Below are 14,890 nucleotides of genomic sequence, written 5' to 3'. Positions count from 1 at the left end.
AGGCAATTATTGTGAAGAGAGAAGGAAAATTACTCTCCAGAAAGAATTACTGACTACAGGAGGGAGGCTGTCATACGGCTGGCTTTTCTGGACAGCTCACAGTTTAGGCCAAGGCTTGTTGGAGACTGAAATCAAAGAAAACTTCTCTATGGTGAAGGTGAACTCGATATTGTCCAGACTGAAAACTGGACCTCTGAGAGCTGGCGGCAGCTGGGCCGTGAAGCTGCTCTGCCCCGGTTTGTAGGTGGGACTGAGCTCGCCGGGATGGCGCTCTGAGGAGTGACTCCCTGCTGGGGGAGGACAGCAAAAGCCTCTCCTGAGGGACTAATGAAAACTGCAGGATGCCGCCGATGTCTCTCAAAACAGCTCTGATCCCTGAGTGCTTCTGGTGGGAAGTTTGGAGCCAGGTTTGTGGAGCTGGCTCCTCTTGGCATCAGGCCCTCCTGCCTCATCTTCCGATGGAAATGTCTGCAGTTACCTTGACACAGCATGGGTGTTTCTTCAGTTATTGGAAGAAAAGGTATAAAATGACTGAATTCTGCTTTATGTTTTTCCTCTCTTCTCTAATAATGCTGAACATCTTGCCAAGTTCTTTAGAAAACAGTGCAGTCATCAGCGCATTGAATTCATTAGGGGCTGGCATTTAGGCGCTCAGTATGTGAGAGCTGCTGACGCCCCACGAAAAAATCTGCAGTCCGTTCACTTGAGGACCAGTTTTGCTTATGGATTTATCTGGGTGTTTTTTTGTCTATGCTTGAATTCATTTGGAAATTTGAAATTCTGTTTCTGTTTTTAAATCAAACATAATTGCAACACACCATCACATTTGTTATCAGACAGTCCTGATCCGTGGAAAGTTTTGGTCCTGAGGCTATTAATATTAATACTGTTTTTTTTCCCAGTTGCTGTCCAAGGAAAGCAGGCTTTCCAAGCAGGGAGAAGTTGCGTGCATTCGGGAGCGCTGCATGCTGATGGAAGAAAACGGGCTGCTTTGCTTCACCCAAAGCTTGTCCTGCATTTCTGCTGCACGGTGCCTTTCCAGCGCGAGCAAGTCTGCTTGCAGCTGATGGTGTGCGAGGAAAGCAAGCAGTCGGTGGCTTCTGCAGGTGCAGCCTGCAGCAGCCCCTGCCAAACGCCACCTCCCCGCCGGCCGAGCAAGCGCTGCCGCGTACGTGGCTCGCAAGCAGAGCGGGCTGTGAGCAGCAGCCTGCGAGATCCGCGGCTGTGGTCCTTCTCCGTGGGAGAGGTTTGACTGGTTCAAGTGCTTGACCAGCTTAATGACTTCAAGCCTCCATTGTCACCACCTCAGCTTTGATCCGTGTTCCCGGGAGCTGTCTGGGAGCTGCCCGGCTCTGCCTTTGTTCTGCACATGGGCCGGGCGGTGCTGCACCGAGCCTCTCCCCGGCTGCGGAGGGGCTGAACGCCACCAGCCTGTGCCAGCATTGGTGGTGTTGGTAGGGGCACAGAGCCCTCCCCGCTGGGGAGGGGAGGCTGCTGGAGTCCTGTTGTACCTGAGGATTTCTTCCCTCCTGCTACGTGGGAGCGGTGTGCTGGGGCATCTCCTGGGGCTCCAACAAGGCCGCTCGGTGGGTAAAGGCCTGTCAGAACAGTGCGACCCTGGGTGTGCTGTGACTGTCCCAGCACCCTGTTTTGAGCAAAACCGTGTTTTTTTAGGACTGTTCCTACATCCCCTGTGATAGTGTTCTGGACACGTTCTGCTGTCAGTTGTCTCCTGTTAGTGCTTTAATTCATAAAATTGTGATGGTATTTAGGTCCTGACAGGGGCTTTATGGAAGGGGAAATGTAGAGCTTCAACTCTCACTTCAGCTCTGCCTTGTCAGAGACACCTGGAGTGACGAGGACTTGCCCAGCCCTGACCCCAAACTCCCCTTTTAAAAAAATTATTTTACAAAGCTTTCTTCAAGCCAGCAGTTTTTGTGTGCTCTGGTAAGAGTGCTTTGGTTTGAGGCTGCCAGTGGCTGCAGACCAAATGTGATGCTTTTTGCACGTACAAAGCAGGAAAAGGATGATTTTATTTTTTTTTCCTTCAGGATCCTCTCTTGCTGGCAGCCTTTGCAGCAAGCTCAGCCAAACCTCTCCTTCCTGAAGCAATGCCATAAATCGGGGCTGGCATTTGTCTTTCTAACACTACCGTTGCAGAACACAGACACTGCAACGCATCTGCTGCGTGCGGGGGAGTGTTCGTTAGGAGGCTGACTAACGAGGTGCATCTCTGAAGCAGGAAGGACACAGTTGTACTGGGGCACTGGTGTTAGTTGCAAGAAGGTGTTACAGGCAAGGCGGTGTTAAATATGCTTCTGAGCAGGAGGCCAGGAACAGCCCTGCGGCTCACTGCCATTCCCTTGTCACTTGAGCTTGTATGTAAAAAAATAGATTTCTCTTTGTTCATCATTTGTTGTGCGTATTTCCTTTCTGACCTATAAAGAAGGCTAGTAGACGTGCTAGTGCAAACTGCTCTGAAATTCTTTGAAGGAAGAAACAATGATGAGAAAGAGATGTTTTTCGTAAGATAAGGCGAACGTGAAGTTTCTTTTAACCAGAAAGAAACGAACGCAGTTTCCTGGAAGCTGCGTCTGCCAAAGCAGCGTGATGCCGCTTTGTCTGTAGGAACAGTGACAATCACAGGTGGCTTTTACAAAATAAATCACTTTTTGCCCCAGATCTGTTCCCACCAACTTTTCTTTGGCGTAGAGCACTCCTGTCTGGCGTCCTGCATGCCTGCAGATGGCCTTGGCTCGCGTGCAGTTAGGCGCAGAGCCCGTGGCCTGGAGGGGAGTGGGAAGTGAGGTGGCTGCAGGCAACTGCTCTGGAGCTTCCTCGGCTCCGGCTATTTCTCTGGATCGCTGTGCTGATCGCAGCTCTGGTCTCTCAGGATGCCTGGTCTAGTTTCTGCAGGCTGGAGAGGAGGGGATAGGAAGAGAAGGCTGCCATGGCTGGCAGGGCTTTCTCTGCATGTGGCATTCCCTGTTACGGTGCCGCTGCCCGCGGGCTGGAAGGTTGCTCAGGCAGACCTTGGGCTTGTGTTGCTTTGCAGAAGGCTGCTGCTTGCTGCCCCAGTGCAGAGGCATCGGCGTCTCGGTCGGGGAAGGCACAATCGTCTCCCTGCACCCTTCTGACCAGTGGTTGCGTGTGGGTGCGCAGGACCTGTCTGTACTGGGATGGAGGAGCAAACACATCTCATGAAAATAAGACTCCAAAGAGCAGGCTGTGCTACGCACGCATGTACACTGATGTCTGTGTGCATCTGTCAGCAGGGCTGCTGCTCCAGGAAGTGTGGCCGGTGGGAAAGAGCTGAGCTGGTTTATTTATCCGCTGGGTTTTCTGCGGAGGCGTTAGCTTTGCAGGGGAGTCTCATTAGAAACAAACCCAGCAGGTAACTGCGGAGAGCAGGGAGGAAGATGGCCCATGGGCAGCAGCTGGAGGGCCACAGTCGTGTTTCTTCTGCTGGGAAGCCGTGGCCCAGGGCACTCCTCGTGGTGCTCCTCGTGGCTGCGGCCTGGGCTGGGGACACGCTGCTCCCGGCCTCCCCGCGCCCTGCGGGGCCTGCAGGGCAGGGAGTTTCTTCTGAGGAGGAAACTACTCAATTTAAGATCTAGTTTCACACGTTTTCACTTCCTTTTTCAGCAGTTACAAGCCAGGAGGTTACCTCAGAGCCCAGCACATGGTGCCCTAAGAGCCCACGTGGGCAAGAAGGCCCAGCCCGGCGGTGTGGTGTGGTGTGGTGTGGTGTGATGGAGCCCCCCGGCCTGTCTCCTGCCGCACCCGCCTAAACTGGGGGTTAAAAAAATGCATGAAAAAAGTTGAATGAAAGAAAGCCAATGCTATAGGATCAGGGTTTGGACTTGAGCAGTGTTTTTCTTCCCTATTTTTTAATGATTTTCTAAAATCTGAAACTTCCAGCTTTGGATTAAAGGCTTGTCTCTGTGTTGCTAAGAGCCAAATACCTTGTCTGCTTCTGGACAGGATTGCCAATAGCAGCACGTGTGAGGAGGGAGGCATGGTTACTCGCTGTGAGCCATTTGCTCTGCTCCTTCCCCAGGTCTCTCAAGCACCCCTGCCACCAGGGGTGCTCCGCGGGCAGTGCTTTGCTCCAGGTGCTCCCATCTGCGTAGCTCCAGTGGCCCCACTGGCATTTTAATTCTGAACCAGGCCCAGCGCTGTGTTGGATGGTGTACATGTATGCAAGGGCTCTGCCGAGGGGAACGGTGCATATGGTTGAAAAACAGGATGGCAAAGTGCTAGAAAATACATAAGAGGCAGTTCTGCTGGAAGAGGGTTGGGTGTTTAGTGAAAGAAAAACGTGCTCAGTCTGGAGGAGAAAATAAAAGAAGCTTGGAGTCAAGTAGCCCATGCAGTGTATTCCATATTTGTAGAAGAACTGGATTCTCCTTTGAGTCCAACTTGCCATATTATATTTGCAATAAACTATTGGGTCTAATCCCAGTTGTGAGGAAAATAATGGGTTTTGTTGCCAAGCATATTTTCTCACTTGTCACGAATCAGTGGGGTGAAACATATGTTACAGGAACAGCTCTCCTAGACTGTCCATTTTGGAGATCAGCTGAAGACATTGTTCTCCTGGACAGAGAGTTCAGCATCTTCTCAGGCACTAGGTTTCCTTCAAAATCACCTGTGTTCTTTGTGTGTATTGTTCAGGGCAGTAAATACCGCAGCTCTTGGAGATCTCTGAGCCTTAGAGGCGATTCTATTTTATGGTGTTTAAAAATAATATTGTAGGTATCTTCTTTTTTTTTTTTAATGCATTTCTGAGTTTTTTTGCAAGCAACCTGTCTCAGCTCTGGGCTGCAAAGGTGCGGTGCAGGCCAGAGGAGGCCCAGTGCCACTGCTGCTCCGCTCCGCGGCCAGGCCCAGGCCTGCTCCTGTCACCCCATGGGCGCTGAGCCCCTCAGCTTGGTCCCACTGTGCAGAGGCAGCCGGGGCAGGAGGAGGTTCCTGGCAGCCTTCATCGCGCCCCGTTGCCAGAGAAACCCCGCTTTTGTCCGCGGCATCCGAGCAGCTGCCCGACGCCGAGCCTGGCGCTGGTGGGGCCCTGCGGCGGGGGCCTGCCGACAATGGGACCTCCTGGGGAAGGAGCGTGCTCGGCCTGGCGAGACCAACCCTGCCAGGAGGCCCCGCGGGGCGAGGACAGAGTCACACAACTGTAGGGCTTGGAAGGGCCCTCCAGAGATCCTCGGGTCCAACCCCTGAAGGATGGGCAGGTTGCGTCGGCTGCAGCACCGCTGCGTGGCGGGGACCGTGCTGCTGGCCCCAGGCTTCCCTCCTGGCTTGTGCTGCCCTGCTGTGACTCTCAGTTTCAGTTCAGGCTACCGACCCTCACGAGCTTTAACTTTCAGGCTTCTTCCACTGTAATTTTTTTACCTGCTTTTCCCTGTGTACGATTGGTTTTGCTTCATAAGCCTGTCCAAAACTTGCGATATGATGCTCATTTGTGGACTTTGTAACAGGTCTGTTTTATTTCAGATAAATTCTGAGTTACTACCTTACTCAAATTAGAAACTTTCCTCATTAGAAACTTTGCTTAGTAGATAAACAGTGAGAAATGCCTTCTTATGGCATTTCTGAGCCAGCGAGTGGTCTCCAGAACAGACAGGACTATTCAGGTATGATAACTCCTGCCGAACATAAAGCAGTTCTGGAAGGTGAGGTGACCTGCCAGCACATGCCGGTAGCAGTTCACGTCTGGGGGGATTATTGCTTTTTTTTTTTTGGTTCACTTTTCTGCAGATGAAAGTTGCTCAGCCGCTGTGGAGGAGGGAGTGGTGTTTCTCTGCTTGGTGAGTCCATCACCAAGGTTGCCTTGATTGGAATTTCCCTTGTTCTGCCCTTTGCAAATGCCCTAAGCCTTACTCAGGGGTGTTTCCTTCTGTGTTTCTTATTATCTCATCTCCCCATGAGACCAATTTTTTTTTTTAACCCTGGATTCCTAAAGAAGCCAAGCACAGGCTGTTGCTCTGCGTTCATGTGCGACACCTGCCAGTAGCTTTGGTGGCCAGAACCAGGGTTCTCGTGTCTGTCTTATGTATGGGATATTCATGAGAAAATACGGCTGGGGAGGAAAAAAATATCTCAACTTCCTCCACAAAATAGCAGCAGGAAAATCTCCCCCAGGAGCTCACTCCTTACTAGACACCAGAGAGCTTGTATGGGTCAGAACAACCTTGAGTGCCCCGGCCAGGGACAGCTCCAGCGGGCACCCTCTGGTGGGGCTGGTCCTGCTGCAGTGCCCGTGCTGCTCTCTTTGGGCAGCAGGCTCTGTCGGGATCTGCCTGAATTTGTCACACTGGGGCAAATACACAGATTGATATAAAGGTTGGCAGGTTGTGAGCTTCGTGTTACAGGTATGACGACAGAAAGTGCTGCTATTCGTTATCAGGTTGTTTGCCCTCAGATGCGATGAGGAAAGGTGCAATTACCAACAGTGATTCTGCTGTTTAGCTTGCAGTTGTTTCACTCAGACTTACTTTGATTTTTTGTTCAAGATTTTACTGTTTATGAAGAAAGTAATTGTTAGAGTAGATGTACATGGCAAAGTAGGGTGCCAATCAGCTTACAACCATAGCATCATTTAGGTTGGAAAAGACCCATAACATCATCAGGTCCACCCTGGATTTTGTGGGTGTGTGTTTGTTTCCATTGTGGTTGATGCCAGTCAAGGAGCCTGGCCTTTATCAGCATTTGAGGTAAGAAGTATTGGAGCCAGGGGTTACTGGAAGAGGGAGAGACTTGCAGTATAACTTCTGGAGAATGTGGTTGTCTCATTTACTGCATTTGCTAGGATGAAATCCTAGCTCCATTGAAGTTGGTGGGAGTTTTGCCACAGTTTCATCCATGGCCAGGATTTCAACATCGTGTTTGTGAGTTTCTGAAACTCAGAGTTTCTCTTGCCCAGGAGAATATGTGAAATATATGAGGACACAGTAAGGGAATAATAAAAACAGACACCACTGGTAAAAGTTGCATTAAACTAGCAGCATTCATCTGGGGGTTTCATTGTTAGATTAAAAAAAAAAAAAAAAAAAAAAAGAAGGAAAATAACGTTCAGTAAACTGAGGGCGGACCCGGTGGAAGTAGCAACACGTTAATAATGACCTGGAACTGAGCGTACTGTATTCATCTTGACCTCTCCACACAAGCATGTTACTTCTCATTTGAATGCTCAAATTGGCCACAGTTAGCCCCAAAGAATTTTGTTCTTTGTAAAGCACTGCATCAGCTGTGTTGTCAGAGGTATGTTATTTGAACGCGTGTAATCACACTGTCTCTGTGCATCCTGCCAATATTGTCCTCACTGGGGAAGGGATGAGATGAGCAGCCTAGGATAGGAAAAAATGAGATTTAATCTGATCTACTGGCCAGCATGTCAGCATCAACCCAAGCAGCACTGTTCCAGAGCCTTGAAAAACCTAGAGAAAGTGCCTGTTTTCATTGGCACACCTGTGGATACCAGTTTCCAGCCCGAATGCAGCGCTCCCTGAAGATGGGAGGGTTGGTCTTGCTGTGGTGTAGTCACACTGGCTCCAGGATTTCTGAAGGTCCGTGTCTGAAGTCAAACACCAGTACCTCAGGTTCAGTTGGTTGCATTGCTGGTGCGAGCTGCCCTCACCCCGGGCTGCTGCAGTAAGAGTGGGGCTCAGCCGTTGTCGTGCTGCCAGCCCCGTGTGCTGTAGCCAGAGAGAGCACTTTGGAGAAGGTCTGTGTCAAGAAAACGATGACAAAAACACTTTTCCGTGGAGATCTTTCTCCCACTTTGTGCAACCGACCTCTCTGTTGACACTGGTTGAGCTCTGCCGCTGCGCGCGGGCATCGCGGCGGCTGCTGCCTGATAGATGTCTGAGCAGCTGCAAATCCTCGTGTGGCAGCGTGGGAGCAGCGCCTGGTGTTACAAAGGCCGCATCAGAAAGGATTGCTTCCTCTCTGTAGCTCTTTGCTGTTGTCTGTATTAGCCCAGTGTTTTGTTGCGAGTCATGCACAAGATTTCAGCCGGGTTCAGTTTTGTAACTGGGTTGTAACAATCGCAATGTCAAAATACAGCTCCCCTGAGCCCCCGGCCTCCTTCCACCGGCATGTAGGGCCGCCGAGGAGCTGCCGCCCAGACATCCAGCACCGCTGGCCACGAGCAGCTCCATGTCCCCAGCACGGTGTCATCAGCTGCCATCCTCAGCGCAGCGACGTCGCGTCACACGCCTCCGGCTGCCTGGCCCAGGACACTACAGTTTTTTGATTTCTCACCTGACTTTCTTCATGGCCAGTCTGCTCATCTCATGCTAGTACTGATTTAAATCATTGCTTTCTTGGGGCTGTTTCCACTTTGGGGCTGTTTCCACTCCCCTTCCTATATTTGTACCCAACAACTGCATACCCACTCAGCTCTCAGTTTTCTGAAAGGTTTTGAATAACTCCAAGTTTCTGGGTTGTGGATTTTTTTTTTTGATTGCAATTTTTACTGTTGCCATTCATTTATAAACCCGCCGTAGCTTAGATGTCTGAGGTTTTTCTCGTAATAAGATTTTCTGGTAATCTTGGATTGACCGTGGGATCTGTCATCCAGGCTCTGCAAGGGCCGTAGGCTCCTGCCTGGGGAGATTCGAAAGTCTTGGAGGCTGAGGTTTTGCCCGGCTAATATTGGGTGTGAAGACACCAGAGCTCTGTGCTGCCTGGTGGGGTGTCCCATCCTGTCCTGCCCTGTCCCGTCCCGTCCCGCTGGCTGCCCTGCCAGCCTGTCCTCGGGGAGGGCTGCGGGGCTGCCCTGCGTCCCCCCTGACAACCCCGTCCCTGCTGGCATCTCCCCTGGCCGGATGCATGGCCTGGCAGTAACGAGCAGTCAGTGGGTGCGGGGTGGGGTAATTAATTTGAAAATAGTTAACAAAGCCAGCTCCCCAGGACTTCTGAGTGCAGCTGTTCCGTGTCTCGGCTGGATTAGCAGTCCTGCTGTTTGTCCAGAGCGTTGTTGCTGTGCCTTCGTTTGCCAAGGAATTTTGTTTTCTCCGATATCCCTGCCATTGTATTTCAGAAGAGCTGAGGAAATAATTTGTCTTGCTTTTGCTGCCTCTGATTCTGCATTTTAAGTGGCAGGACTGCTCACGCTGCAAACTGCTTTCTTACAAACAGAGCCAAACAAACTGGGGGGAAGAAGCAGCAAACGTGGAGAGCCGGTCGTTCGGCGGAGTTCAGGGAACTCGGGGGGCTTTCTAGCGCACTTGTTGGGAGAACAGCTCATTTTGGCCTTCTTACTTGGCCCTGTTTGTGGTTTCATATATTGTGTATGGAACTGTGGGATTATTTCGCACAAACGGGTGTGGAAATGTGACCAGCCACATGACTTTCTTCATGCTTTGCTTTCTGCTTTTTGGCAAATGCTTTTAGCTCGTCCTAAAGCAAACGTTCCTGCAAATTTCATGTTCAAAGACACAAACTGTGAGGCAGCTATACTCCTGGTGGACTTGTGGTGTTTGTGTTTACGTCCTAATGGTGATGGATAAAAGCCAGAGCTGGAGAGTTTTTCTAGTGAGGTTTGCTTGTCATGGCAAGGAGCCTTTTTTCGTCCTAGCAATGAAAGCCATAAGCGTGGGGTTTAAAAATAAATAAATAAGAATATCAGTTTGGAACCAAGACGGAGTCCAGGCTGGGCTTGGGCTATGTCATTGAGACATGTTTAGCACCGTTTAGACGGCCAGGCAGGGCACGGGCAGGAGGGGTGCTGTCATGGCGAGCCACGGGGTGGAGGGGACGGTCCCTGAGTGATGGTGAGCACCCGGTGGGCTGCCAGCACCTCGGCTCCTGCTTGTGGCCTTCGCTGTGCCTCCAGAGAGTGTGAGCTGTCCTGTGCCCAGCTGCCTGTGCTTTGGGCTCGTCTCACTCAGGTCTCTCCTGAGAAGCATTTCTCCGTGAGGCGAGTCGGCCGAGTCGAGCCGTGGCAGTGTGAGGCCTGCACGCTGGGCTGGCGCCCATCATGGCACCCGGGGCGCTGGTTGTGCCCTCCTCCTGTCCTCCTGCCTGAGGGAGGCCGCAGGGCACCGGGTGCTGTCGGTGGGGCTGGGCCCCGGCTCCACCTCGAGGCAGGACATACAGGTGTCCTCCGAGTGCGCCGTGTTCCCTAGGCAGCAGGCAGGAAAGGTGGAAAAAGGCTTTTCTGCCGGCCTGGATTGTTCATTATTTTCTGAAAAGGCTACTTAAGAGCAAGTGCGTTTTAATTGAAACGAGGGTGCCTCTTGCATGCAGCAGAGCAGTAACTATGGGAGCGGGGAGCAGCGAGGAAGGCTCTGTCAGGTGCTGCGCTCGTGAGTGACTGACTCACGGAGCCCTCTGGAGCTCAGAAGAACGTCGTTTTCTGTGTTATTGCTGCTGCCTGCTGCATTAATGATGCCAGTAACCCTTAATTTTGTTTTCAATTGCAACCCTTTTCCATTAAAAATGCGCCACGAGTCCTAAGGGTGAGTGGCCGTCTCCACCTGCCTGTGTGGCGGCTCGGCGCCCAGTGGCTGCGGGGTCGCGGCTAATGGGCTCTGGGTCTGCAGGGGCCGCTCGTTGCCGCGGTGTCCTCAGGTGCTGCTGGCCCCAGTGAACTTGTGCAGGGGAGCTTGGAAATGTCACAGCAGTGCCTCACAGGCAAAAATTCTGCTGAAGACAGTCAAAATGTGCCTCTCCTGGTGCCCGGCTGACCAAGAGCACCCTTGCTGCAGCCTCGCTGAGGTGCTGCTTGTCGCTGGTGGCTGAGCTGCCTTGAGTGACCACTGCCAGAGATGAGGAGACATTGTGTCAGACACGAAGATCAAATGGGCAGCAGAAGCTCAGATCTGGGAAAAAAACAGGGAGATTTTGGAAACTGAAAAGATTGGAGAAGCATTATTGATATTCTTTGTATTTCTGTGCATTGCCACAATTGTTAAGAGCTGTTCTAGAAACCACCTCAGGCTGTAATCCTCTATGACGAGGGAACTAGAGACCAAATTTGTGTTTAAAAAAAAAAATCTATATCAAACTTGCTCAGCAGAGCAGAGAGCTGTAAAGCAAGTCCTGTGTTGGCACCAGCAGGAGTGGGAATGTAAAATCCATATGGGATGTAATGAAATTTTCACTGACCTTGTGTGGGAAGGAAACTCTTGTCAGCAGGGGAATGTGAAGGTTTTAAAAATGTTTTGTTACGAAACCGGTACCTTTGTATCCTGGAGGAACGTAGCAGAGATGTTTAGGAGGCTTAATCCACAGGCAGCTCCCCTTTCTCCCCGAGCTCCGGTGAATGCCACCGCTCGCTGCCCAGGGCTTGGCGGCGCGGAGCAGCGCCGTGCAACCATCGTGCTGCCCCAGGGGAGCCGTCTCCGAGGAGCTCTGCGGATGACAGCGCCAGCTGGCCATCTCGCATCCCGTCCCTGCTCGGCTGCAAAGCTGGGGGATGCAGGAAGCCACGGCTGCGTAGGTGGCCGTGAGGTGTCACCGCTCAGAGCAGGCTTTCTGATGACAGCAGAGCTGCAGTGCTGCGTACACGAGACCTTTCTGAAAAGCCTGGGCTGTTTTTCAGCAGCAATTGCAGTCCCAGCTACCAAGGACGGGACCAGCCTTCAGGCGTGACGCCTGACTTCTGCAACGTGGAAGCTTCTCCAGGCGCTGTGGTCCATGTCTGTAGCAAAACCAGGGTTACTATTGCCCCGTGGTGTTAAAGCATCCTTGCCCCATGTAGCAGAAGCAGCGGTGAAGCGCTCCGGGTGCCCCTGTGCGGCTCCTGCAGAGGAACCCTGCAGCACCACAAGCTGCGTGTGGGCCAGGCCGTGGGGCAAATCCCAAAGAGGTCGGCGTGTCCTCAGTGCTGGCTCTGTGCAGGAGCCCAGGGGGATCCCACGGCAGGTGACTGATTAAATTTGGAGTTACCTTTTTGTTTTCAGCACACTCATTATTTCCAAGGAGCTTTTGCTTTTAGGTGACCTTCATGCAGCCTGCAGCCTCCGGTCCCGTTCCTGCCCTTGCTAAACGACCCAGTAATGAGGTTGCTGCGGGTGCCCTTGTTCCTGCAGCTCTCTGAGCTCACCTGCCAGGCTCGGAGGGGCTCGCTGTTTGGTATGTGAAGGGGTGTTAAAGAAGAACACATCCTCACCACAGCAGTTTTAACCTCCTCCATGTGGGATCCTTGCGAATTTAAAGAGCTCGGAATTGTCCATAAATGGTTTATGATTTCAGTCAGTGCTCTGCGTGACTGTTACGTAAAACCTTGCCAGTTCAGCAGCCAGCACGGAGCAATGACTGCTGATGTGCCACTGCAGCCACCAGCTCTGCAGGGCAGGGGGTGAGGAGTGCCTCTATAGCAGCGGCTTTCTGCAGTTCCTTGTCAGTTCCTCTGCAGGTGTTCAGGTGACAGGAGAGCAAACAGCGAGTTGGTTTGTAAGTGAAGAATTCAGAATTTCAGGTGGTAATAGACAAATTGAAGCATCGTTGTCTAGTTTCAAGTAGGCGGTTGAACAGCTCTGAGGGTCTGTGTCCTTATGCAGCTGTTTATGTTGACAAAGAACAAGGTTTTAATATGAGGCTGGTGAATGAAATTCTTCAGCTCTCACTTGGAAAAAAAATCTGTTGACTTTAATAAGCCTTGGATTAAATCTCAGGCGCGTGCGGGAGCCTGCTCTAGCAATGCCTGTGAGATTTCCTCTATGACAAGACAGACAACCCTCCTGTGAGTGTTTGTTGCTTACGCTGTGTTTTCTTTTCCTCTTGTGTGCATTCAGAGATCCGCACTCAGCTGGTGGAGCAGTTCAAATGCCTGGAGCAGCAGTCGGAGTCGCGCCTGCAGCTGCTGCAGGACCTGCAGGAGTTCTTCCGCAGGAAGGCTGAGATAGAGCTGGAGTACTCCCGGAGCCTGGAGAAGCTGGCTGAGCGGTTCTCCTCCAAGATACGCAGCTCCAGAGAGCACCAGTTCAAGTAAGCAGCATTTGCAGGAGCAGGGGGGTGCAAAACCAAGGGTCAGAAACTGGTTCAAGCTCTAGGTCTGAGAGCTTTTCAGGACTTCTGCTGCAGCAATACTGAGCTGTGCTGCTGGAGTTGGGCTTCCTAGGTACTTCTTTGAGCAGTAGAATAAAAAATATGGATTGGGGGCTTGGAAGGAGTCATGGCCCTTGTATTTTTTTTTAAAGGCTTGAATTTGGTCACTGATTTGACTGTGTGAATAATGGTAGGCCCATTTCATAAACCCTGGTTTCTGTGCGCAGCCCAATCTTTCAGTGTCAGAACGCTTCCCATTGCTCATAGATCTGCTTACAGGCTCAGACTTGGAAGCAGCTTCTGGAAATCTAATTTATTACAGTTTTTTTGAAAATGAAATATGTATGCTTTCCATGTAAATATTTTAAAACAAAGCTTTGAAATGGGACGTATGAGTTGGATCTGGAATAGTGTGAAACTCAAACTGATGATGAAAATTACAAAATCCCTGAATGTGTGAACGTGTGCAAGTTTTCAAAAGCAGTCTCTTCAGTGTAACCACACTTTCAAGCTTGCCTAAAACGAGAGATCCAAAAAAAGGAAGCTTGAGGCAGGATCTGAGCCCGGAGGTGAGCGGGTTTTGCAGCCGGGATCTGGAATCAGTGCTGCTGGTGGCCGGGACTCCCAGGCTCCTGGCCACGCCGCGGTCCTCTCGGAGGAGCTGCTCCCTGGTCTCCTGCACCCCGCGGGCGTGCTCCCCATGGCCTGTTGGGGACGGCAGGCTGGGGTCTGCAGGACAAGGCTCTGTGAGCACATGTGTAATTCAGCAGCCGCCGAGCTCATCATCGGAGCTGCTGGCCGCGTTCCTCACAAGGACCAGAGAGAGAGAGCCAGGACCAGCCCTCCCTGGCTCCTCTTGGGGCACAGGGCTCCTGCTGGCAGCGTGAGCGGTGCCCCCGTGCCCTGGCCGTTGGGGTCTGGGTGCTGGCACCACGCAGCAGCACTGCAGCACGGAGGCTGATGCTCCCTGTGGCTGGTTCCCCTGCAGCGCTTTGAAACTCCCGGCCTTTGTCTCCCCACTGGCAGCTGCATCCGTAAAATATTCTTTCAACAGGGAGCGTGTCCTTTGCTGGAGATGAAGCTGGTGTAATTGGCCAACAACTACAGCCACTTTCCTAGAAAACAGGTCTTTGCCTGCCGGATGCACTTAGCTTGCTAGCCCCTGGCACTTTGTGATCTCTCTGACCTCCTGTGATTATTTTTCCCCATTTCAGCCGCAGCAGCAGCAATTTCTGCTGTTTCATTACTAAATCCTATTTATTCCATATTACTAAATCCCATTTAATCTGTTTACTCGGTCTCTCCAGTGAGCAAGGATTTGCTGTTGTCTTATGCATAAGGCTGCTCAACACGAGCTGCCGTTCGGGTTCTCTCTGTCCTTTCTGCAGCTGGCTGCTGCTTGCCAGCTGTGCGCTGCTGTCTCGTACGTCAGGGATAATGATCCTGGGGAAGGAGCTGTTGGGTTTGGGCTCACAAAGTTGTTCTTGGAAAGATGGGCACCTGCGAAGGCCGCCTGTGTGTGTGCCTCCTGCCAGCTGAGAGCCGCATCAGGGCACTTCTGAGAGAGCTGGGGGCGTTGCTTATCTTATGTAAGATGCCAGGAAGGCGCTCTGTACTGTACAGTGTCCGCAGGTGACTGATTCTCTGCTTCTGTAAAACACCCAGGCCCCAGGGCCCCGTGCTTTGCAGGGTATTGGCAGCGTTCATAGGGTCAGCTGGATTTGTGCACGCTTCTGCCCAGTCCTCGGATGCCTCGCTCCATCTCAAGAGAGGGACACCAACGTTTTCTGTCCAAACCTCTTTGTCCCTGCCTGTTGGTAGGTTCATGTGCAGCGTGTTCAGCGCAGAGGAAGGCGCTCACTGGTCTCGGAGCCCAGCCCCAGCA

The 14,890-nt window shown here is 51.8% G+C and overlaps 1 protein-coding gene across 3 annotated transcripts in view; it reads left to right on the top strand.

Annotated features, from left to right (window-relative positions):
- SRGAP3 (SLIT-ROBO Rho GTPase activating protein 3) overlaps positions 1-14,890 on the top strand; it is a 97,367-nt gene that overhangs the window by 29,627 nt on the left and 52,850 nt on the right. For all 3 annotated transcript variants that reach the window (XM_032193930.1, XM_032193929.1, XM_032193931.1), the window contains exon 2: positions 12,753-12,945. In XM_032193930.1, coding sequence (XP_032049821.1) covers positions 12,753-12,945 — 193 coding nt within the window. The remainder of the gene's footprint in view (positions 1-12,752; positions 12,946-14,890) is intronic.

Source organism: Aythya fuligula, chromosome 10, assembly GCF_009819795.1.
Source record: "Aythya fuligula isolate bAytFul2 chromosome 10, bAytFul2.pri, whole genome shotgun sequence".
NCBI lineage: Eukaryota > Metazoa > Chordata > Aves > Anseriformes > Anatidae > Aythya > Aythya fuligula.
Note: the sequence above shows the minus strand (reverse complement) of the source record. Positions and strands in the feature narration are given on the sequence as shown.